We start from the raw sequence: 24,274 nt of genomic DNA, 5'->3' as shown, positions 1-24,274 counted from the left end.
GCGTGCGTTCATTCAAAACCTAAATTTTACTTAAAGCAGATTTTACTTTTGCAAATGGAGTGAGGGTGTAAAATTACGTTTTTTTTTCTTTTTTCACGCTCAACAAAACTTCATCTAAATACAAAACTTCCAGATTACTATCCCATCATTTAAGATTGATAAGAAATCAAGTTGCATATCGTTATGCGCTGTAAATAATCTTTTTTGATGAATGTACGAGGAGATACCGGCCATACACCATTTCTTTTTTTGTGGATGTGCCTCGAATAACCAATATAAGAAAATCAGCAGTCATACATAGGTGCCCATATGGGAGGGGGGAGCAGGGGGCTCAAGCTCCTTCCCCCTCAGAAATTAAAAATTTCTTGCTTTTAGTACTTTTTTCTTTGCACAAAAAATGAAAAAATATATTTTTTTCAGCCGTTAATGAATAAGTTACTTAAAATGTCAAATTTTAAATGATTAAACCTGTACTAAAGTCAGTTTCCATCGGTAAAATATCCTGCTAAACCACAGGAAAATTATTTGAGCCTCCACCCTCCCTAAAATTTTTTATATGGGTGTCCATGCAGTCATAATATAATGGGTACTATTTTTTTGGCTATTTCCGTTCCATTCCATTTGTGAAAACAAGAAACCCAACGAGTAGGGTCCAATCGCAATTCGTGATAACGAAAGACATAATTAGAATTCAAGACGTCAAAGCTCAATGAAAGTTTTTTTTTTTTTCTTTTTAAGCAATTGAGAATGAAATTGCTTATTGCTCTTATTTAACCCAAGAATGTCGTTTACTATTGTTTCCTTCTTGGATCCGAATCACGTGATCCACAAATAAAAGAGTTGCCGAACATAATTTTGTCCTTTTAATAGAAAGTATGATGTTAATTTAACGGTTCTTTCAATTCATTTAGGGGATTAATTTTAATGGAACGTTTAATTGATTTTTGCGGAATTCATTTATTTGGTTGAATTTTCATATTTTTTACATGCTAGGTTGCGGTAACGTGAAATACTTTTGGCTACAAATAGAGGAATCTGTGATTCCACTATTTGTAGCCATTTATCTTGCCATTGTAGCCATTTATCTTGCCATTTAAATGGAGAGTTTGAAGTAATTTAATGGGCTTTTTTAGGGGATCATTTAAATTTTCAGAACTTTTAATTGATTTTTGTGGAATTTTTTTATTTGGTATAATTTTCATAATTAAATGAATTTTTCGGAATAGCTGTGGTGTCAACATTAAACAAAAATCAAAACAACCGCATTACCTAAACTCTGCCTTAGCATATGACAACTGCGCCCATAATTATGGTTACGATAAAAGCCATATTATAGTAGAAACAAGAAACCAAGCGAGTTGACAAGGCCGTCCCAAGAGAGGATGACGCTTGGGGCAAATATTTTCTGACGCCCCGCTCCCATACACAGAATGGTATGCAATTTTTGGAAAGTATCGAATAGTTTCATATCAATTATTATATAATTAAGCGTGTAATCTGAAATCTAATGTTTTTAGATTTTAAAAGCTATTTTTAGAAAACGAATAATGCTAAAACGAATTTGAAATTTGTTAAAAGCATAGTTTTTAGCGCCCTTTAATACATTGGCGCCCAGGGTGATTGCCCCGCTCTCTTCGGTCTGCGCTGCGAGTTGGGTCCTGTCGCTCGCATACGAAATTGCGAAAAACATAAAATGAATTCAAGAACTCAAAATTCAAAATAAATTGTTAACTGATTCAACCACTAGATGGCAGCACCAATATTGAAATGTAGTTTCCTTTTATGTATTATGATGTCATAAGGGTAGGGGTACGAGTTATATCTAATCATTCGTGAATTTTATGACGAAAACAGTTATACAAATGCCCTTAAACTGAAATTCATTTTTGTCATTTATTTGTTCATTTATTTATACAGAGTGTAACGCCTCACATAGGACTACGTGCAAAGCGCCTTGCCTCACACACACACACAGAAAGGATTTACATAAGGGAAGGAAATAACACCCAGGGCACCCCGGCGAGAATCGAACTCATAACGTCTGGCGTAGAGGACGAAAGTTGTATCCAGTGAGCTCTATATATTGGTTGCGTTCGACGAGCTCGACCGAGAGCGACCGGTTAGTTAATCACGTGACAGCTAATGATCACGTGCTCCAATCAACCAATCAACTGCTTAGAATGGTAACCGCCGGGGTAACCGGTTGATCATAGAACGATTCGGTTAGTAATCAGTTACTTACCGGTCGACCGGTGAGTTTCGTCGAAAGCAACCACAGTGATCTCTCGCTTATACGCGACCTCTGTTATACGTTTTTCACTTATGCGCGTTTTTCTCACGGGCCCGGCCAGCGATATAAGAAAACAATGCTAACTCTTGTTCATTTATACGCGAAACCTAAAATGCACCTTTCACTTATGCGCGATAAAAATTTTTCAAGTTTAAGTTAAATCGCCTATTCACGCTTTGCTTATCGGAAGCTTTGTACCTTCTTGATGTCTCTTGGAATGCTTTCACACACCTTTATTCCAATGTTCAAAATTTTTCCAAGACCGCGTTTTTTTCGCGCAAGTGTGCGCTTGCGGGTGCAGTTAGTCTTGTGATTGACATCGAGAGGGGAGAACGGGTTACATGCGAAAAGGTTGACCTTCCTAAAAGTATTGGCGAAGCGGAAAGCATTGACATAGCCTGTCGAGGATCTTTTGTATCCTCAGACTATGACACTGTACCAGGGGCGAATCTAGAGGGGGGCCATGGCCCCTCCTAAAGCCTTGTGATTGTAGGTTTTTTTTTAAGAAAAAAAAAGAAAATATATTATGAGAAGATAACAAAATTTAACTCATGTGTTTTACTGAAAAAGAAGTATAGGCCTTAATTGGGAGATAAATTATATCCCTATCCTCAAAACAAAACTTTTATTTCCAAAATCTTTTTCCATCTTTTACATCATTTCTTGATTCCAACTACAGACACTTGGACGATCTCTAAATACAGCTGTTCTCAGAGTATATCTATTGTCACAACACCAAAGAGAGTCTAAATTTTCGTTTTCATGGCTTTAATTTCGAAACTAGGGGGAGAAACCCCTTTTCCCACGCCCTTTCATAAATGCCTTGATATGAAGCAAAAAATTGCATTTTAAGTCTTTTATTTGGAAAAAATGTCAACGGAAACCAGCTTATCCAGCCTTTATCACTTAACTTGCTTAAAAGCAACTTAAATGCAATTTTTTGGAACTTCAATTACAAACGATTTTTGATAGGACCCCCTCCCTCCCTTAGTTTATATCATGATGATAGCTTTAAAAGGAAGTTTTTGGAGGAGCTCCCGAATCTTCCATCCCTTTCTAAAATATGTATAAATGTAGTTCAATATCGAATTTTTAGAGCCTCAAAGGCAAAATATTTCCAGAAAGGAAGGATTCTAAGCACCTTCACACTTCCTTTAATGTAAGCTAACATTACCTAAAGGTGCATTTTTAGGCTGGACAACTGAAGAGTTAGAAGAGCACCCCCTCTTCTTCTAACTTCTCAATGTATAATAACAGAATATTTTGTTTTCTAAGCTTAATTTTCAAAAAGTATTTTGGGGCCAGCGCCCGAAACCTGGCCTTTCTCCGTACATCATCAAAAATAGACAAAATGAGCTTTTAATTTCCTACTTTTCAAAAATTACTCGGAATTTAAATTTTGAAACATTTTCGAGGGAGATTCCTAAATCCACCCCCTCACCTAATGTCTCGATACCCTGAAAATTGAGTGTTTAAAACTTCATTTTAATAAAATTTCTGGGGAGTTCGGAGTTTGTTCAAAAATTTCGAATGGCCCCTCCCAAAACAATCGGCTGGATCCGCCACTGCACTGATCACGCCACAGTTTTTAGGTTTTGTGGAATTCGCTTACATACTGTACAGTGTATAAAAAATGACAAAACGTGCAACTTCAAATTTTACATTTTTATTAAATTACAATGCATAAATGGAAATTATGTGCGTATTTATTCATTAGTATCAGTAGTGTACTATTAGTATTACTGTTGATAACTTACTGTATTTAAGCTTATTTTTAGGGTTTTTCACTTATGCGCGAATCTCACTCGTGCGCGAAAATTTCATTGTCTCCTTTGGTCGCGTATAAGTGAGAGGTCACTGTACTATACATCTCACTGGTTGTATCACAGAGCCACGGAGGCCCCAAATCATTTGCCATTCGCAACTCCAGCGCTCGAATACGCTCTTGCAGTGGCGTAGCATAGGGGGGGGGGACAAAAGGGGCACTCGCCCCGGGCGGCAAATTCTGTAACACTACATAAACATCGTAAATGCTTTATTTCAAAAATTAAGACTGCGCTTTGCTGGGGATATGTATCACTAAATCAACACCAAAATGTTTTTTTTTTTTTTTTTTTTTACTCTTCAGTTCTAACTTCTCTCAGGAAATTTTTCTCGTTGAAGCACGAGCACGAAATACTGGATACTGACATGCATACAGACCATTATCACTGGCCCTGACATAGAAAGACGGAGAGGACTATAAATATCAAAGATCAAAAAGCAGGCAGAGACGGACTGTGTCCCCCAAGAGGGCGCCAACCTTAACTTCCAAAGGGCACGAAAGAACTGAGGTTCAAGGGCGCAAAGGTTTTAAAGGTGCAAAAATAAACGAATAGAGCGCACTGGTTTGAGGGCGTGAGAAAACGAAGGCGCACATGTTTAAGATGGCGCCAAAAATAAATAAATAAAATAAACAAAGTCGCACAGGTTTGAGAGAGCCAAAAAAAAAAAAAAAAAAAGGAAGGCACACAGAAGACGTTCGGGGGCGCATCGGCCCGCAGGCCAGTCCGTCCCCGCAAGCAGTCACTGCCTTAACTAACGTGATTGCGCCTCCACGTGTTTCCCTGTACGGGACTAAAAAACCCTTTTGCACTTTCGGTTTAGTCCCCCAGAAGAATGTTACCAATTAATATAATGCTCCCTCCCATTTCAAATAAAAAAAATGGGAGGGGAGGAGGCTGATCTCTAGATCTCCAAAACGGGGTGGGTAATAGGGGGAAACAGTGGTCATATATATTTGCAGGTCCGGATCGATAAATTTCGGACTTCCTGCAACTAAATCTGCAGGGCCTCTCCTCAGAGGCCAGCAGTGTATATTTACAACGTTGATAAAACTTAGTGCAAGTTTTTTTCTTTTCTTTTTTTTTTCAGTTTCTTGGGCCGTCGGGTCCCTAAAGACCGTGGCCGCCCTCCCCCACACTACGGGATCTCCGGGTACGCAGATCCAGACCTGCATATTTGGATTCAGGGAGTCATTTTAAACGAGCTGATGTGTGCATCACATGACTTCCTTTTTCTCCAATTTAATGTCATTCCCCATTACTGGCAATTTTAATGTGATTCAATAGTTTACTCTCTAAATATCACCAACAGTGGCCAAATTAAAATCAGATTAAAAAAAAAAAATCGCCAAATTTGTCGCCAAGTTGGTGAAAAAACTTGGCGGCCAAAAGACTGGCGATATATCGCGAAGTGTCCATCAAATTATAAAATCACTTGAGTTTACATCGAAATTAACAATGACCCCCCCCCCCAACAAAAGGGGCAAAAGACTTCTTTAGAAACACTCGAATGCAAACAAAAGGAGAGGTGCACAACTAGACTCCACTAGGAGGCTACGTACCAAATTTCAACTATCTAGGACATACCGTTTTTGAGTTATGCACATACATACGCACATACATACGTACATACGGACGTCACGAGAAAATTCGTTGTAATTAACTCGGGAATCGTCAAAATGGATATTTCGCGTGTCTATACGTTCTTAGGCATTTATCCACGTGTGGTCGAGTTGAAGAAAAAAAAAATAACATTCATTTGGGGGTGAGTATAATGGAAATGGAAACCGATTTTTGAGTTTTTAGCGAATACAATACTTCCTTTTTTGTAAAAGGAAGTAAAAGCGACATTTTATACAACATTTTACAGAAACGACTGATACAATCGATATTGATAGTGTTGCTGAAGAATTTTCGTTGATGAAAAGTAGAAAATAAAAATTTTAGGTTAAGAAGAAAAAATCTTTTCAAGTTTTAAAAAATGTATCGAGGAGGTAATTTATAATCATATTTTTTTCTTATTCTTCTTCTCAATAAAAGGTTTAAGAAATACTACCAGTATACACAGTTTTAGATCATGTTTTAAAATTATTTTATCTAGGGAAAATATTATCTCTCATAATGCAGTAATTTTTGAAAAATATTTATTACAATTTTTCGATTAACAGTATTTCCTGTTAAAATAAGATTATATTAATGTAAAACATGTTTCAGATAATAAAATCTTGTTTTCGTTCTGTAAAGTATTAAGCATGTCGTTTTATTGTTGTGTGTGGAGGGGGGGGAAGTATATAGCAGGACAATGTAAAAGGGGCGGCAAATTTGGTGCCTGCCCCAGGCGGCAGAAACCTACGCTACGCCGCTTCTGCCTTGCAGTGATTTACAAAACTACATTAAAGGGTAAAACATTGCTTTCCATGCGTGTCTGTTGAGGTAAACATAGACAATTTGTTATGAGTATTTATTAACGCATTCCATGTGTTTTGGATTGGTTTTAGCAGGAGAAATTGTTTTGTCCCTTAATAGTACTCTCGAGCTTCTCAAAATAATGTTAGTTTCCATTATTTCCCTCTAGAAAGTGAGTTGATTGTCGTTAATAGCGAAAGCGTAAACAGAAGAAAAGTATGGATTAACAAACTTTGCATTGACATCAAATTAACAACGAATATGCTGCTCTGTTCGAAGCATTTTTTTTTTTTTCTTGAAAGAGGGTAACGTTTTACCAGGTAATTTTTTTTTATTGTTTTGTGTAATATTTGTGTACGTGTGAGTGGTTTCTTTATCTAAATCTGGAATGGAAGATTTAATAACATTAGATGAAGAATTTGGGTTTTCATTTCCGCCTAATTTAAAAATAGTTCATTTAACTAACCTTTTTTTGCTGCAGCGTTTAGTTGGAATGGACAGCATACCAAATATTTTCTTGAAAATATTATCGCAGAACGAAATGAAAAGTGTTTAATCGCGAGGAAGAACGTTCAGAATTTGAACTAGCAAAAACAAAAGCTGAGGATTTTAATCCCCAAAGTAGTGCGCCAACTTTACTTTATTGTTTACATTATCCGATGAAGGGTTTCGCCAAAAATTTGTTTCGTGTTAGAAAAGAACCCTTGGCAAAATTTCGTTTATCAGTTGAGTCAGTTTTCGTTGAGTGTTTGAAAATGGTGGAAAAATTCTTTGATAAGTTTAAAAAAATAATAGAAGATCAATTAAAAAGAAAATTCCACCATAGATCCGAGAGAATTTTATTGATGATTTGCATAGCATGTCGGAATTATATCATTAAATTCAGAAATTAGAAACATACGAAAAAGAAAAGAATAAAATTAATCGTTTCGGCAATTTGAGAAATAACTCAGCTACAAATGTAAAACAATTAGCGCTAGCGAAACAAAACAAAGAATTACACCTTCCTCTTTTGATAGTCAATCTCAATGTCATGTAATTAAAATTATCTAGCATTAAATATTATTCTTGTCAGACTAGTGGCCACAATGAAAATGTAGTTCCATCAGAAATTGATCAATAGAATTCAACATCGTGGAAATAGCTAATTAAAAACTACGAACTAAGTGATTTGCTTTAATTTCTGTCGTTTAGTAATGATGCTTGAATTCTCATTTCTTTCTATGTGGGCCAGAATCTCCACAAGACATAAAAAAATAATTTGAAAAGAATGAAACAAAAACATCATCCATGCAAACCAAAACTACTAGTCTTATTAGCATATTTTATACGCTGCGGCATGCGTTTGACTTACCTTTTTTCATCCGTCGTTAGACGGTGGCTACAGTGCCTCCTATAGTTTGTTGGTGTTGCGAATACCTGTAATCTTTGAATTAAATCCGATCTGATGTGAAATGTTGTTGCTGAAACCGTTGGACACAGAAATGTGAGTTGATATTTCTAACGCGTAAAGACCTTTTACAATCTGTAAAACATTTCTTATCCTGCCAAGTTGGTTTGAAATTTACTGTTCGAACTGTGAATGAATTTTATGCAAAATTTGCATGAAAGGCTTTTTTTGAGCAATCACGAATTGCTTATTGTTTTCATTTGACCTTTGAATGACGTTCCTATGATTTTATTTCCTACCCCCCCCCTCCCCCGTCTTCTTCTGCAGCACCACCACCACCGTCGACCGACCTCTCCCAATGCTGCTCCTCTAGCGAAAACCGTCTCCAGGACTTGCGTCCATATCCTGCACATACACGCATGCATACACACACGCATGCCTACACACATAAATGCCTACACACTGTCGCATACATATGCACACATACACACACACATACGAACGCCTACACTCACGCGCGTGCACATACACACACACAAACGCGCGCGTACATACACACACGCGCACACGCCTACACAAAGACACACACGCTCGTGATTGCGAATAACATAATTTGATTTTAAAATGCCAAAAATTCAAATTTTAATTTTTTTGAGTAATTACGATTGCTTATTGTTCTCACTTGACTGTTTTTGGCGTTCCTATGATTTTATTTTCCCACCAGCACCCTCTGCCAGCACCACCGTCGCGTCGACCGGCCTCACGATGCTGATCCTCTTGCGAAAATCGTCTCAAGGTTGCGTCCATATTCTACAAACACGCGCATACACACACATACACACACTCATGCCTGCGCACAGACACAAACACACACTCCTACACACACACATACACATACGAACGCCTACATACACGCACGCGTACACACACAGCACTGCATACGCAACACATGCGTACATACACACACACGCACCCACACACATGTGCCTACACAAACACACACGCGCTTTCATACACACACACGCTCGTGATTGCGAAAAACATAATTTGAATTCAAGATGCCAAAAATTCAAATTAATATTTTATTTATTTATTTTTTTATTATATTTTAATTTATGCAACCAGGAGCAGGGCCCGATTTAGAAATTTTGGAACTGTTCGCACAACAAACCTGTGGGGGCCCCCTTGACTTGCAAAACCAAAGAATGAGTTCAATCGCACATCTTTTTGTCATTGCACAGACTCCTTTCCCCCAAAAAAAGTGGCGCACCATCCAAAAAAAAAAAAAAAAACCCCCACACACAAAGAAAAAAAAAATCAGTGGTGCGATCTGCACTATTGATTTTTTTTATGACCCCATTGACATTAGCGCCTGCAGAAAACCGAGGGTGTAAATTATATATGAATATATGTTTTGACAATGTCACTGTATGTATTTGTGATCTATATAGGGCTGTTACTCGAGTTCAGCAACTTTGGTAACTCCACCGAAGTTTCGAAGGAGTTTTTTGTTCTTGTTTCTTATTTCTTAAATGTTCGTTTGTTTAATGTTTTTTTGTTTTAATGTTTTTATCTTACGTTTAGTAATGTACTATATTTTTTTTTATTATTTGAAATAATTTTTAAGAAAAGAAAATAACGACATGTAATGACAAAAAAATTTTCCCCTGAACAAAAAAAAAGAAAAAAAAACAAGGAAAAGTAAAGAAAAATGTATTTTTGGGAGATATCCAGAAGTTTAAAATCCCACTCATAAGATTTTTTTTTATTTCTTGCATTCATATTTTTATTGCTTGTCATTGATTTTAAAAAATGAAGCAACTAGCGATCACTAATGGCAATAATGAGTCATGTTGGGGCGGTTGGGGCTTTAAATGAACTTGTTCGAGCAAAGTTTTCCTGTAATCCTAGATTTTTTACCTTTGGGTAAATACTTTGGTCTAGGTTTCACGCAGTGATAAAATATTCAGTTCAGAAATCTTGAAAGTTAAAACAACCGTTTATTTTAATTTATGAGCTACTAGCTGTACCCGACGCGCGTTGCTACGCCAACAAAAAAATACATCATTATCGTTGAAAACAATTCAACTATACAAGTTCTTCACTCTCGACTCGAAATGGCACATATCGTTCGCTTTTTTTTTTGTTTCAAAATTCATGTGACACGTGTCTAGATCGGGTGTCTAAAAGTCCCGATTAGCTTACTATACTAAGGCTTCACTCGATACGCGTCTTATCGCGTCTTATAGAAACACGTATCAAGTGAAGCCGTGACTATACTCAAATTTTGTACTCACGAAGTTTGCAAGATCAATCAATCGTTAAAAATATCAAATAGAAAAATTTTTAAATCCCCCCGTTGCATGAAAAGTCATAAAACAATAAAGAAAGAATTTATTTGTTCAAACTCAAGAAAAATGGCAACAGCTAACTTCTTATCAATTCGCAACTCCAGCGCTCGAATACGCTACCTTGCGATGATTTATAAAACTGCCGGGAAAACTAAAACATTGCTACGTTGTGTTCCACGTGTGTCTGCTGACGTAAACACAGGCAGTTTGTTCTGAGTATTTATTAACGCAATCGATGTGTCTTAGTTTGCTTTCAGCTACAGAAATTAATTCGTCCCTTAGTAGTATTCTCGAGTTTCTCAAAATAATGTTAGTTTTCATTATTTCCTTCTAAAATATGAGTTGATTGAGAAATGGTGAAAGCGAAAATTCTGGATTAACAAACTTGGATAACGTTATACAAGGTAAAAAATTTTATTGTTTTGTATGAATTTGTAAGAATATGGGTTTTTTTAAAATCTTAAATTAATAAAACTAACCATATTTTACAGCAGCATTTAGTTGGAATGGACAGTATGCAAAATATTTTCTTGAATATATCATCGTAGAACAAAATGAAAAATGTTTAACCGAGAAAGAATGTACTTTATTCCTTTTATTCTCAGCTGAAAGCGGGTTTCGCCAAATTTGTTTAGAGTTATAGTTTTAGTATTGTGCGAGCAAAGTAGCCTTGGCGAGGTTTTGCGTTTTTAGTTAAATAATTTTTAATTTTTATCATGAGTGGAATAAAATGGTAGTAAGATTACAGAATTCGATAAGTAAAAAGAAATAATAATCAATCAACTGAAAAGAAAACTACCACCATATATACGTGAGAATTTTGTTGATGATTTGCATAACATGACATAATTAAATCGTAACTCAGAAATTAGAAAAATCGAAACAGAAAAATTTTAAATTCACCGATTCGGGAATTCGAGAGAAATAACTCAGCTACAAATGCAAAACAATAAGCGCTAGCCAAGCAAGGCAAAAAAGTATCATCTTCTTTCGATAATAATTTGTAATGTCATATTGAATTTTCTAGCATTAATTGTTATTCTTGTCAGGCCTAAATTATTATTTAGTTTTGTCAAGAATTGATAAATATCGAATTCAACATCGTGGAAATAGCTGCTTAGAACTGCGAACTACGTAGTTTGCATTAATCTTTGACGTTTAGTAATGCTTCTTGAATTCTCATTTCTTTCTACGTGGGCCAGAATATCCACAAGACTTTGAAAATTAATTTAAAAAGAATAAAGCGAAAAAATCATACATACGAACAAAAATCACAACACTTTCAGCATTTTCTTCGTTACCACGTGCGTTTGTTTTAGTTTTAGTGACTGCAGTGCCCCCTATAGTTCGTTGGAGTTGCGAATGAGATCTTTCACGCGAATTAATTTCTGCAGCCGATAATTTTATTCGTATTTATCCAATGGATTGTGACTTAAATTGGAATAAAAAAGGAACTATCAATCGGATATTTTTCGAACTGGTCTATAAACATTCCCAGTACCAAAAATAACAAACGGTGAAAGTTTCAGCCAAATCTGCCGGGTAGTTTTTGAGTTCATGGATGACATACAGACAAACATTCATTTTTATATATATAGATGCTGTATTTTAAATTATTTTGTCGGTTATTCAGATTTATTTTAACGAAGTAAAACTAAAGTAGGTTAAACAAAAGTTAAGTTGGTGGAAGCAAAATTAAAAAAAATCGTATCTATAACTTTGTCCAGTAGTGTATGAAGTTTATTTAACGCTTTGCAAATCACCATGGAGTAAAACTCATTTAATTAAAATAATTTATTTTCTAGAAGAGCATTTAGTGTCATGAACAATAACAATATTTTTTATATTTAGCATCATCAACACAAGACGATTGATTCCCGTATAAATTCAACCTGGAAATCGTTCCCAGGAGCTTAGGCTGATCTTCGTCTGGGGACAGCTTAGCCGTCCCTTCAAAGATTGCATCACTGGGTGCTGTCTGGACTACGACAGTGTAAACGGAGTCCTCAGCAGTATGTCCCTCATGCTCCGAAGCAGGCTGCCACAAGCGGGCATCGGATATTTTCTTGAGTTTGAGTCTAGCACATGAACTTGAAACAGGAGACAGCAAACGATTGATAGAAATGACTAGAAATTCGGCGATTTCCTTGACGTCTTCGTTGTCGATGTCCATCGGTAAGGACGTCTCGCACGTGCACCAATGCTCTTCTATGAAAGCATCGTCACACGATCTGTCTTTTGGCACTGGCTGGAACAACGACTGGGCCCGGCTTGTGAAGTTATTCGACAGTTCCACGCTCACGTTATCCGGATTGGAGAAGCTCCAATCGGGTTGGAGGTGGAGGATGTTGACCAGAGTTGCGTGGAGGTCAAACGGAGTGACGAGTCTGTGGGAGTTGAGCAACAGTGCTCGAGTTTCGGTGGGATGTTCCCGCTTGAACTTCTCTGGCAAAGCTATGAGCAATATCGGCAAGCGTTCTTCCAGCCTGCCAATGTAAGTCTTTCTTATCTCTCCCCAGCGCATACCATGGTCCCCCATGACTATGACTATCGTTCTGTCCAAGTACCCTCCCTGATGCAGTGTGCGAAAGAATCCCTCGTACATGTGATCCCCGGATGATCCCATATTTAAGAAATCGTGAGTTAAGCTGTTGATCCAAGAGAAAGAAAAATAAGCTCTGTCTTTGAAGTGTTCTGCAAACTGCTGGTTCCAATGCAATATTGCCTCAGTTTCCGACACGGAACCAACACACAAATGGCAATTCAGGCGTTTGTTGCGTCCGAGTTCATCCTCGTAGGCCAGGATGAAAGGGCGCATATAATAATCAGTGGGTCGACGGTGGAATCCAGTTTTGACATAATTGAAAGTAGATATATGAGGGGTGTCTTCAGCATAGAACGTTCTGTATCCTGCGCTAGCAAATCGTTTCCATAGAAACGTACAATTGTCCAAAGGATCATGATTCGATTTCCAGCAAACCTCAGGCAGTTCCCTTTCGTCATAGCCCAGAAGCAGAGGAACGAGATTCGGAAAGGTATTATCTCCCACTTTGTTAAAACCGTACATCTCAATTGCTTTCATGTTTTCGATTAGATAGCGGTATGTTTTGGTCAACTGACGGTGCATGTTCATTCTGGACAGAGCATCTAACCCGATAACCATAACACTGTAATCAGGATTTTTATGCTTTTTACAACGATCTTCGACTTTGGAGTGGTCATGGATGAAACTGTGGAATTCAGCGTAAAACACGGTCCGATTGGGATGCCTGCATTCCACTTTTATAAAATCATCTTTAATGTCAACTGTACTATTAAATTTGGAGCATACTTTTCCAAACCTAAAGAAAACAAAAAATATAGTTTTAAAAAATGTTAAAAAATTTACATACACAACTAAGAAAAGTATGCATTATCTGCCTCCCTGCATAGCAAAACACATAAATGTAATAAACAATTTATAATCGTTACATTAGTTTTTGAAATTTTGCGTTTTACGTATGTCTTTGATGATACAGTAAATAGAATGGATGTAGAGAACTAGGGATCTCCACAAGCATATCCGATAGTCATCATTGCTCAGATTAAATCTGGATTCGTTGCTAAAGACGACCTGGATCCATCCGGTTGCAGTCCAATCCCGAATTAGACAGACATTACATTACTCCAAAGGGTGTGTGAAGTAACACCTTTGTGCTTGTGGGAACAGTGTAAAAGCCCTAAACTTGACTGGGGTTTTAGAAGCACACCCCACCTGCAGTTGGTGCGTTTTGGGTGTTAGCACTCATAGAGGGGCTCCATGGAAGCCATTTTTTAACAGGACAATGCTCGATCACACACAGCAAGGTTGTCAAGGGATTTACTCTCCTACATTATCACCTTCTCTAGTCTGCGCTATTGACTGATTTGTCACAGATCTTGCATATCTGGAATAACTTCGGACGTTAAGTTGGACAGTCTACGACTCGAAATCACGGAATCGAAATGAAAAATTCGCTACTTTCTCAGGGCTTTTTTTAACATCCCTCAGGGACTGCGAAAAAACTGTACGCTTTCAGTGAGATATACGCTGGTCAAAATAAGAATAACACTGCTGGAGACTTTTTCTAGAAATAACGCTGAAGAAATTTAACAAGATTGCTGATGACTTTCCTCCGAGAGAACATTTGTTTGTCCCTTGCAACCGGGATTTTGAGACATTAAAACGTTTGTTTCAGACTGTGTTTTCTGACCACACTTGTACTTTGCAGACAACACATTACCGTATTTCGAGCATGCTGTCGTGTACGGTGACTGCATATTATTTGTTCACTCCAAATAATAAGCTGCTTCCGTCACCAAGCAACCAGCGCAATTGCATTCCAAAAAGCATGATTCTTCTTAACTCTTGACAGGTCAATCATTAGAGGAAAAGGCGTAAATATGGGCACCCCTCCCTAGCGGCTAGCGGTGGTACTAAAGACAGTCGGTGAGAACTGTATTATAGTGCTATTTACTAATAGAAAATAGCAGAGAGCAGTTGGAAGCATTTCTTTCTAGTAGCATGGATGCAGTGTGAGTTATTGTGTAAATTAGTGTTTTTTTGGTCTGCAAATTTCTAGGAGATATGAGAATTCGTTTTTTTTTTCATGATCTTATATTTAGTTAAAACCAATTTCACAGTAATGTCGGAACACGGAGATCTTAAGCTACTTTATGAAGCACATTTTATGTCAAGCACGCGTTTATGTTACATATGATAGTGGACATCTTTTTTATGTGTAGTTGGTGTAAATATAGCCTCCTACGTAAAAAAGTGCCTCTAATTTTACCACCGTTTTTTTTAACAACAAAAAATATTTCTCAAGTAATGCAACTTGCATCTTTCGTGATGGAAAGTTCTACGAAGACACTCGAGGAAAGGTGTGGGTGAAATGTGTTTTGTGCCAAATGGTGGCACATGGGTTAGATCCTGCCGGGGATGAAAAAGCCAGTTATGTTTGCGATTTCTGTAAATATATTTTTCTCTCCTGCAATAAATAAATTCTCTACCGTTTTGCATACTTTTATACAGTATTTAAATAGTTTTTGGTGATTTTTTGATGAGGGCCTATACTTACACCCCATTTGTTCTGAGGCTTTGTTGAAAAGCTTTTCATAAATTTTCGTTTTTGAAATGAAATCATTGATATTTATCATTCTTCTCGCTTTTAGGAAACTTGTTACAGTTAGTAATGAAAGACAAAAAGCGAAAATTTTTTGAATTGAAGGTAACATTAAATCATAAACAAAAGAAGGTGCAGATATTTACACCTTTTCCTCTATTTAGTTTTTCAGAACGTATAATAAGCGCATGCGATACCTATGACTAGTATTTCAAAGTTGGGAAAAAACTGGCTTATTCCCGGGAACAAACCGTGATTTTTAAGAAACAAATTTTGAAAATTCCTAGGAATTTTCAAAATAATTTAAAGAAACGAAGCCTTTGTTTACATTTCAACCTTTTTCTACGCAATTTTAAAATTTTAATGCTTTTTACTTACCTAAATTCAAGTTATATAAAATTTTCTACAAAAAATATGCCAAATGGACTGTTAGCTACCCTTAGTTCACTATTTTTTATTGGTTCGCAACTGAGTATTTAACCGATTGATTTCAATGTTTAATACTTTTATGAAAACTACAAATCTGTAATTAAGCATTTAAATGATTTATTTGCATGTTTAGCACTCTAAAAATAGGACCAAGATAAGTCGGATCATTCATGATACTTACCACCTTAGCAAGTGTTGCTTATGCTTACCTAGTAGTTATTTTTGGACATCAACCAACAGTCTGAATTTTTTTTAAATATTTTTACTTTTAAATCGATTTGTTCCTATACTGAGAACATAGAAGATTTTTTAATAATGGTATCATCGGAAAAGTTTTTACATTATTGTGTTTTAAGCCTAGAATCAACGTCGAAAAACGTGGTGTTTGTTAACTTCGAAAATTGCCAATGTTCCCTAAAGTTCCTGGTTTATTCCCTAAAATTCCCGGGTATATTCCCTGAAATTCCCGGGTACATTCCCTGAAATTCCCAGGTACATTCCCTGAAATTCCCAGGTATATTCCCTAAAATTCTCGGGTATATTCCCTAAAATTCCCGGGTTTATTCCTTAAAATTCCCTGGTTTATTCCCGTAGCTCAAAAGCTGGTTTTTTTACATCTCTACCTATGACTGATATTAGACAGCCGTAGCTTCGCATCCACTAAGAGGTAGATTTGACTGCAAATCTACTATCGCGTCTTGCTTCTTTGAAATGGACATCCTCTTTCATAGATGTTCGTATATTTTGTCACTAATCTGTATGATGCAAATAAATTGCTTACCGACACTCACCCTACTTCATTGTCAGTCTTCCCATCATTTTCCCGAAATACTGATCTATAGCAGCAAATAAAAGGTCCCTTCGCACGGTATATCGCCATTTTCATGTCCAGGACCAGGGTGTTTCCTTCCGTCCTGGTGAGAGGTTCATGTCCTTTCTGAAACAAAAGATGCAATTATGAATTGAAGATCGCAAAAGAGAACTGTCATTTTATGATAACTTCACCAGTTTAGCTTCCTACATTTTTTCTGGCTTTCCCTTTCTATCTTGAGACTGTCTGAACTTTATCACCGCTGTTCTTTGTATTTTACTTACCTTCAATTTCAACTTAGTGAGCTACCTGGGGCTAAAGGTTTTAATTTAAATTTGCGATCTCTCTCTCTCTATTTGTTATAAATTATAATTTACTCATTTCATTTGTCTGCTATTTTTACTTCCAACGCAACGAAGAGTCATCCTGCATATTGCAGCTCTATATTTTATTTCGAATGTCATGTTTTTTACACGTTTTGGAAATGAAATATAAAGCCGTCACGTGTGGATGAAGTACCGGCTTTTCAGTAGAACGGCACAGTAGTAATTCAACAAAGTTTCAGCCATTTTCAAAAAAAAAAAAAAAAAAAAAAATACTAACCTTTCTCGAAACACTTCGGAATTTAGAAGAAATTTACCTGAATTCAAGGTTATTTTTGAATTTAATTCTCCTGCTAGCCGCCAACGTGACTCGTCAAACTTGTCTGCGGTCGATTAATGTGGTGTTGTTTTACGGGGCTTTGGCCCTTTCTTGCCACTTGCGACGTAACCTTAACGTACACTAATTAATCGTCTTCTCACCACGGCGTATCAGGCCACACGTCTCACTTAATCCGCTTTCGCTCGAACCGGGAATAGTTGACCGAACTTTTCTACAACGTCTACTCAATCCACATTCGCTCAAACCAGATGACGAAATTATTGGCTATCTTTCAGCTGCTTTCTCAATTTTCGGAGCGGGATAAAAGACACCGAGCATTGCCGTTTTAGCTAATATTTCCGCTGCTTAAAGTGGTACAAAGGTGAAACTGGGCGCATGAGGTTCCCTGAAAAAGTGTAAATATTTCGGTAACTGGATGGAGTCTCAGCTCGTTTCTGTTCTCAAGAAGAAAAGGTTACAAACAGACAGGGTCTCACAGACTATAATTGTAATTTAAAAATGAAATAATTTGTATTCTTGATTTAACTAACTTCTTTTTTTCAGTTTACATTTTTTCTGTTTTAAAATGAACCCCGAATTTCCCGTCATTCTAGTCAACCTCACTCATTTCCAGCATGCCAACTGATGGTAACACGGTATAGTAAGGGACTGCGGAACTAAGTGAAATAACACCTTTTTTAAAATGAACAAAAGTGGAATATATTTTGAAAATTGCAGTGTTTTTTATGATAAGTGTATTTTATGATAAAACTTGCATTGAAACATTATTGGCAATAATTTGTACATTCAAAAAAAAAAAAAAAAGGTGGAAAATTTCACTTCTTTTCATGGGACAAGGAGAAAAAATAAATATTTTTCTAAGAAAATATTTTGTATCTGATTACTAAAAATATTTTTGATTAAATGAATGAGTAACTAAAATAATGAATGAATAAATAAATAAATAGTGAAACTTTACACGAATAAATAAGTAACTTAATTGATTAATGTATGAGAATTAATAAATGAGTGAATTAAAATCGTGAATGAATAAGGAAATAGTTGAATAAATTAATGAATAAGTAAAACTTTTAATGAAGGAATGCAAACGAAATAGTTAGTAAGTGAATACATAAGTGATTTAATGAATAATTGAATAAGTAAACGAAATAAAACATTTAACTTTGCCCTATCCACTTTGTTCCGCATGCACTTGAATAATGAGACTAACATTTAAAATAAGAATAAACTGGATATTAACTAAATAAATGCTGCACGGAATATTAGTAAGTCTCAATTAATATTTAAAATATTGATAATAAAAACATTTTGTAACAACAAAAATAATTTTGACTGAATCAAAACATTACTTTATGAGTACTAAAAATTGCTTGTAATAGATCGTATGCTTTCATCTTCAAAGATAACTTTTTCCTGACTATTGGAGTAGCTTACGCCGGTTACTACATAGCTAAAATATTACCAGGTAAGTTGTGCTAAATAAAGGGTTAATATTTCATCATTTCACTTTGCCCCACATTCCCCTACTTAATCTCTTGTGTTAATAATAAAGCTTCTCTATCCTTCGCAATTAAGAATGACAATTTGTTCTTTTATTTATTTTTACTGTTAACACAAGTAAAACATTTAACGCCTGCATTTGACTACCCTCTCTGCTTCTACAAATCGGCCTAAGAACATCAGAACGGATTTCGTCAAAAATTATAGTCTGCTGAGAACAACGTGTTGAGTATTGTTCCTTCAGGCAAAAAATAAATAGCCGGTAAACGGTTTCCACGGCTCTAATTTTGATCTTTAAAAAAGATCTTTTCCATGTTTGCCGTTTCAAAAGTAGATCAGATTTGATTTGAGGTTGAATATTAGTAGCCTGAGGATTTGACGAGCGCAGTTAGGATGTAGGCGTGTGCGTTTTAAAGCTATGGTTTTACACAAGTAACCTAAGTTTGTTCATAACGAAAATAAATCTGAAATTATTATAATACAAAGGTTTACTATAACCTACAACAGCCAGTAGTGGGTGTACACGTTTGGGGTCTAGTCACAATGCATTTTTTTAGGGGTCGTTGGAGATGAAGAGAAGCATTTTCATGTGCCTTTTTGGATTCTCTTTGGGTCACTTAAGTCGAGAGCAGAGCCTGATTTTACCCAAATGTCTCGGGAAGCTTGAGCTTCCCTTCAGAATTTTTCTGGGGCCAAAATACCACTAAAACTGTGCTTTAGAATTCCAGTTTCTGCTTTTAACTGTGTGTCTTAAAGAGATAAAAACATTTGAAATTGCTAAGTAAAAATGCTAGTAAAAATTAAATTATTGAAAATGAGGACATATTTGATAAAATGTAGTGATAAGCTAGATTTTCAAATGTGGGATTTGATTCAACTCTGCTCCAATGTACTTTTATGACATTCAATTTTTTTCGTGAAGTGCCAAATATGATTCAAAATGTTAGTACCCAAATCTGCTGAGAATTCAAGTGCAACATATGTAATAAACAAAATTTCTGTCAGTCGGTAAGGTGGAATAAACTTAACTCTGAATTCTGCAAAGCCACTTAGCATTAGTCAATGTTGCATCAAAGTGCATAAAATGTTTAGACAAATTTCCCCAAGCAAAAAGTGGGAGGCCCCAAAATAAGGTCGAGCTTCTTCCCCTAACTTCAGCAGAGGTTAATCGGGCTCTGGTTGAGAGAGCTACTCGCAATTGCGACATGATAAATACGCCACGGACTACAATTTGGTTTTTTTTTTTTTTTTTTGCTGAGCATACGTTGCATGAACACAGACGGTTGCAGTCCAATCATTAAAAAATTGATTTATAGCAGGAATTAAAAACCCGAAATAAAAAGTTATACTTTTCATTGCTATAGAAAAATAAATGCAATTTTTTTTCTATAAGAAGTTGAAACACAATACAAACGAGTCGCACAATTTAAAAAAAAAAAAATTGTTAGCCGCTATATCGTCGCCTCGGAGCAACAACCAGACTTCTAATCCCAGGAATAACAGTAAGATATTCTACTGTTGCTCTGAGGGAAATTTTTTTTATTGATTGCGAGTGTAACGTAGTGTAAGTCATAAAACGCTGCGTTTCGCATCTCGATAGATATTTGTCATGCTCATATCAAACTTTTGTGTTAAAACTATTTTTCGATGGAAATTATTTCCCTAAATATAATTTAGGAGACCTAGACTTATAAAGACCAGATTTCGTGTTATTTCCATAATTTTCTTTTTTGCTTCAAATTTTCAACTTTACCTCTACATCTTATTTTGACCATTTTTGCAATTGGAAGTATGCAGCTAGGTTGCGAAAATAAAGGTCTTTCAGGTTAAAAAGCGACACTCTGTATACAGAGTGTTGTGTAAGAGTTTTTGCTCTACACAGTCAACAATTTCACGGAATTCACTGCAATATTTAGAGCATTTCCCCAGGTACGAAAGTTCTTTCGAAAGTCCTCTTAATAATTTCAAAGGCGAACCAATGTTTTAGTGCATAATTAAACTTGAGAGAGAGAGAGAGAGAGATTAATTGGACTCTATTAGCTAAATTAATTTAATTATTTTAGATTGGGTAACTTATTCCCTTTTTATTCCTTTTTCACGTGATTTGTTTTTTTCCCCCTCTCTGAAATCCAGTAAACGTCATAGTTAGTAGGGGAATGTGGGGCAAAGTAAAATAGTTAACATGACTGATCTTTTTCAAAATGAACAAATTGGAAATTTGTTCTGAAAATTACGCTAAGAAAAAAACATTGTATTTTGTGATAAAACTTGCATTGAAACAATATTTTTTATTTTTGGCAGTAATTTTGCGCCTTCAAAAAAAGTGGAACATTTTCACTTTTTTTTTTCAGAGGGGACAAAGTAAAAAACAAAATATTTTTCAATTGAATTATTTTCGATTCGATTGTGAAACATATTTTTGATCGAATGAACTAGTAAGTAAAAGGTTTAATGAATAAATGAAAAGATACTGAAACAGTAAAGAGAAAATAAAATGAATGAATTAATTAATATATGAAGAAAAACAAATGAGTAATTAAAAGAGAGAACCGAATAACAAAATAAGTGAAGGAATGAATGAATATATAAGGGAATTACTAAATAAAGGAATGAAAATGAATCAATTAATAAATGAATACGTAAATGATTTAGTAAATGATTGAGTGAGTTAACAAAATAAACTATTTCACTTTACACCGCATATACTATTTGACTAATTGTACAAAATATTTAAAATACAAATAAGCTTAAAATAAACTAAATAAATACTTCACCGAATATTAGAAGATCTCAATTAATATTTAAAATGTTAAAAACAAAAACTTTATCATTTCATAATAACAAAAGTAGTTTTTGACTTACAACAAAATATTACGATATGGGTATGAATTTTTGGAAATTTCTATATTATCATATGCTTTTTTCTTCGGTGTTATTTTTTTCCTGACTGGAGTATACTGCATGTGCTACAACAAAGCTAAAATATTACCAGATAGGTGGCGCTAAAAGCAGAGCAAATATTTCATCATTTCACTTTGCCCCGCTATTTTACTTTGCCCCACATTCCCCTACAATTTTTACGATAAAAAGGAAAAAAAGAAGAATGAGTTAAAAGTCAAAATCTCCAAGTAACACTGGAATTACTCTTTAATTACAAATCCACGTATCTTCTCTTTCCGTGCAGAACGAGAAAATGAGCGAAAAATTCAAATCGAAGTTTTCCTAAATAAATATTTTTAATACCCGGCAGGATCGACTTTAGTTATTCTTTCGCCTCTAGCGGTATTTACAAGTGACGCAGCCTTCTCTCTTCAAGTTGAATCAAAAAGCCGACACGCGAGTGAAGATCGACCAGAACCAACATTTCTAAATTTAAATCACGAGAAAAGTACGTGCATCGATTAACTATATCTGGTAGATATACCTGTCGATTATTTTAACTTTCATTATAAAGTTTATTATAGTTAAAAGATTAAATGACGAATATCGGTCGTTTCGTGGAAAGATGAACACTTTGTCCCTCACGTGAGAGCTCATTTATTTCATTAAAAATTATAATTTAAAAGGTTTGAACAATAGCAGTTATTGACAATTATGATATTGAATCTCACTTTTTAGAGAGATCTTCAGAAGTACTTGCGATTAACTCTTTGCTGACATGATTAAGTTTGCAATGATTCTTCCTGATTCACCGGAAATATAAGGTCTTTAGCCGATGTCTTTGCATGTGAATGTTGATATTCATCGGCTAATGTCGACATTTCAAAGATTTCGTACCTTCACGGTTGCATATATATTTCTGAGATAATCATTGTACAAGGCACAATGGTAAATTCGTGAATTTTCCAGTATCGGAGAAGAAGGCTAATTGAGGAAGTGAGAAAAAACGGGATATAAGTGATAAAATTAAAAAACTTCAAGATAACTAGTACAAGTTTTAGCAGAACTTCTTCTCTGTTATGGGGCTAAAGATGGAAGTAGTAGCTCTGGTAGGGGCAGGGGCGAATTCATAAAACCATTTTAGGGCGGTCATGCTGAAGAATGAGTCCCTCCCCCCCCCCCCATGAACAGACCTACGGTTATGGGGAAGAAAAATTTCTGTAACTGTTTGGGGGTCAATAAGAAGCTCCAAATCGGCCAGGAATAAGGCATCTAATTGGGGATGAACGTTGCACATTAATTTCATAAGCAATAAGCCGAAGTAGTTGTTCGAATATTTACTTTCAAAAATAATTAATGAAGTGAAAAGATACTGTGATCGTTTACATTTAATGCATAAAGAGTTTGAACACAATGTGGACGGATACTGTTGCCGACAGTTTAAGGGGATGGGATCATGACCCCCATGACACTCCCCTTTTGCTAGCACCACCACTGCTGGTAGGTGTTGTTACACAGCAAAATTAAGGGGGAAAAATCAACGAAAGCCTACCTAGAATCTGAACTTTAAACGCATTTTACTCGGAACTGTCCACTTACATTCCTTTGCTTCTTTCTGCCTCAATTGAATCTTCCGTCTTGGTCATTTTTATGGAAAAGAAAAGTTCACTTTTCCAGAAAAACAACACTGGAATGGCTTTTTCGACACCAAATTAACCCTGTTAATGTAAAATGTCAGCAATGGCTCAATCACAAGACCTTCTGCAAATCCTTTTCAGTTGAGAACTCGATGACATAAATGTGAACAAAAAAGCTTTCCGATCAGAAAAAGATTTGTTCCATTTTGCTTTCATTTCGTATTCCACCGAAGTCTGTTAACACGGTTTTTTGTTTATTGAAGCGAACAATATTTTCATCAGTCGGTTAATATCCACTTCGCCTTGTCACAAAAATGGCGGAGCCCTTGACAGTGGAAACAAATCGCAACAGCAATCACGCGTCGCAAACTTATATTCCATTCCACGGACGGTGAAATGACTCACACGGGGTATGAGAAGAATGGAGTGAAATTGAGATGTTATGACAGCACAGAAAAATAAGAAACGATTCATGGAATGAAGTACAGTAAACTTCTTTCATCGAGGGAATTTCGGCATAGGTGTTGGGTGAAGCTGTGAAACTCGCATGAAAAGGATATTCTGTTAACATTTTACGGGTGGAAAACTTACTTCTTGAGCTTTGGTTTATATCCCGAAGACTAAATTGGTAAGTATTACTGTGAATTCGGATTTTTTTCATATTTTTTTCTGCTCTTAGTACAATCTTTTGTAGTATATTCTACATAAAAATGGCAAACATTTTACATTTTTTAAATGTCATATAAAATGTTAGTAAAACTATTCAAGAATTTGTTGCTAAAATTTCAGTGAAAAATTCCGATTAGTTCCTATGCTAATGAGCACTAAGTGACTGTGAAGATTCGAAAGCGTTCACAGCAGCTTTTTTCGAACGCTTCTTTCTCAAAACAACTTTTTTCAACGGGTGGGCATTGTAGCTCAAAGAGTTATTGACCAATCGTTCTGAAAAT

The 24,274-nt window shown here is 35.7% G+C and overlaps 1 protein-coding gene across 1 annotated transcript; it reads right to left on the bottom strand.

Annotated features, from left to right (window-relative positions):
- Positions 1 to 12,075: 12,075 nt before the first annotated feature.
- Positions 12,076 to 23,333, bottom strand: LOC129220863 (uncharacterized). Its single transcript, XM_054855294.1, has 4 exons — positions 23,287 to 23,333; positions 17,906 to 17,963; positions 16,625 to 16,770; positions 12,076 to 13,601 (listed from the first exon to the last, which is right to left on the bottom strand). The coding sequence occupies exons 1-4, from the start codon at positions 23,331 to 23,333 to the stop codon at positions 12,080 to 12,082; spliced, it is 1,773 nt and encodes a 590-aa protein (XP_054711269.1). The 3' UTR covers positions 12,076 to 12,079.
- Between the last annotated feature and the right edge of the window lie 941 nt (positions 23,334 to 24,274).

This window comes from Uloborus diversus, chromosome 4 (assembly GCF_026930045.1).
Source record: "Uloborus diversus isolate 005 chromosome 4, Udiv.v.3.1, whole genome shotgun sequence".
Classification (NCBI taxonomy): domain Eukaryota; kingdom Metazoa; phylum Arthropoda; class Arachnida; order Araneae; family Uloboridae; genus Uloborus; species Uloborus diversus.
Note: the sequence above shows the minus strand (reverse complement) of the source record. Positions and strands in the feature narration are given on the sequence as shown.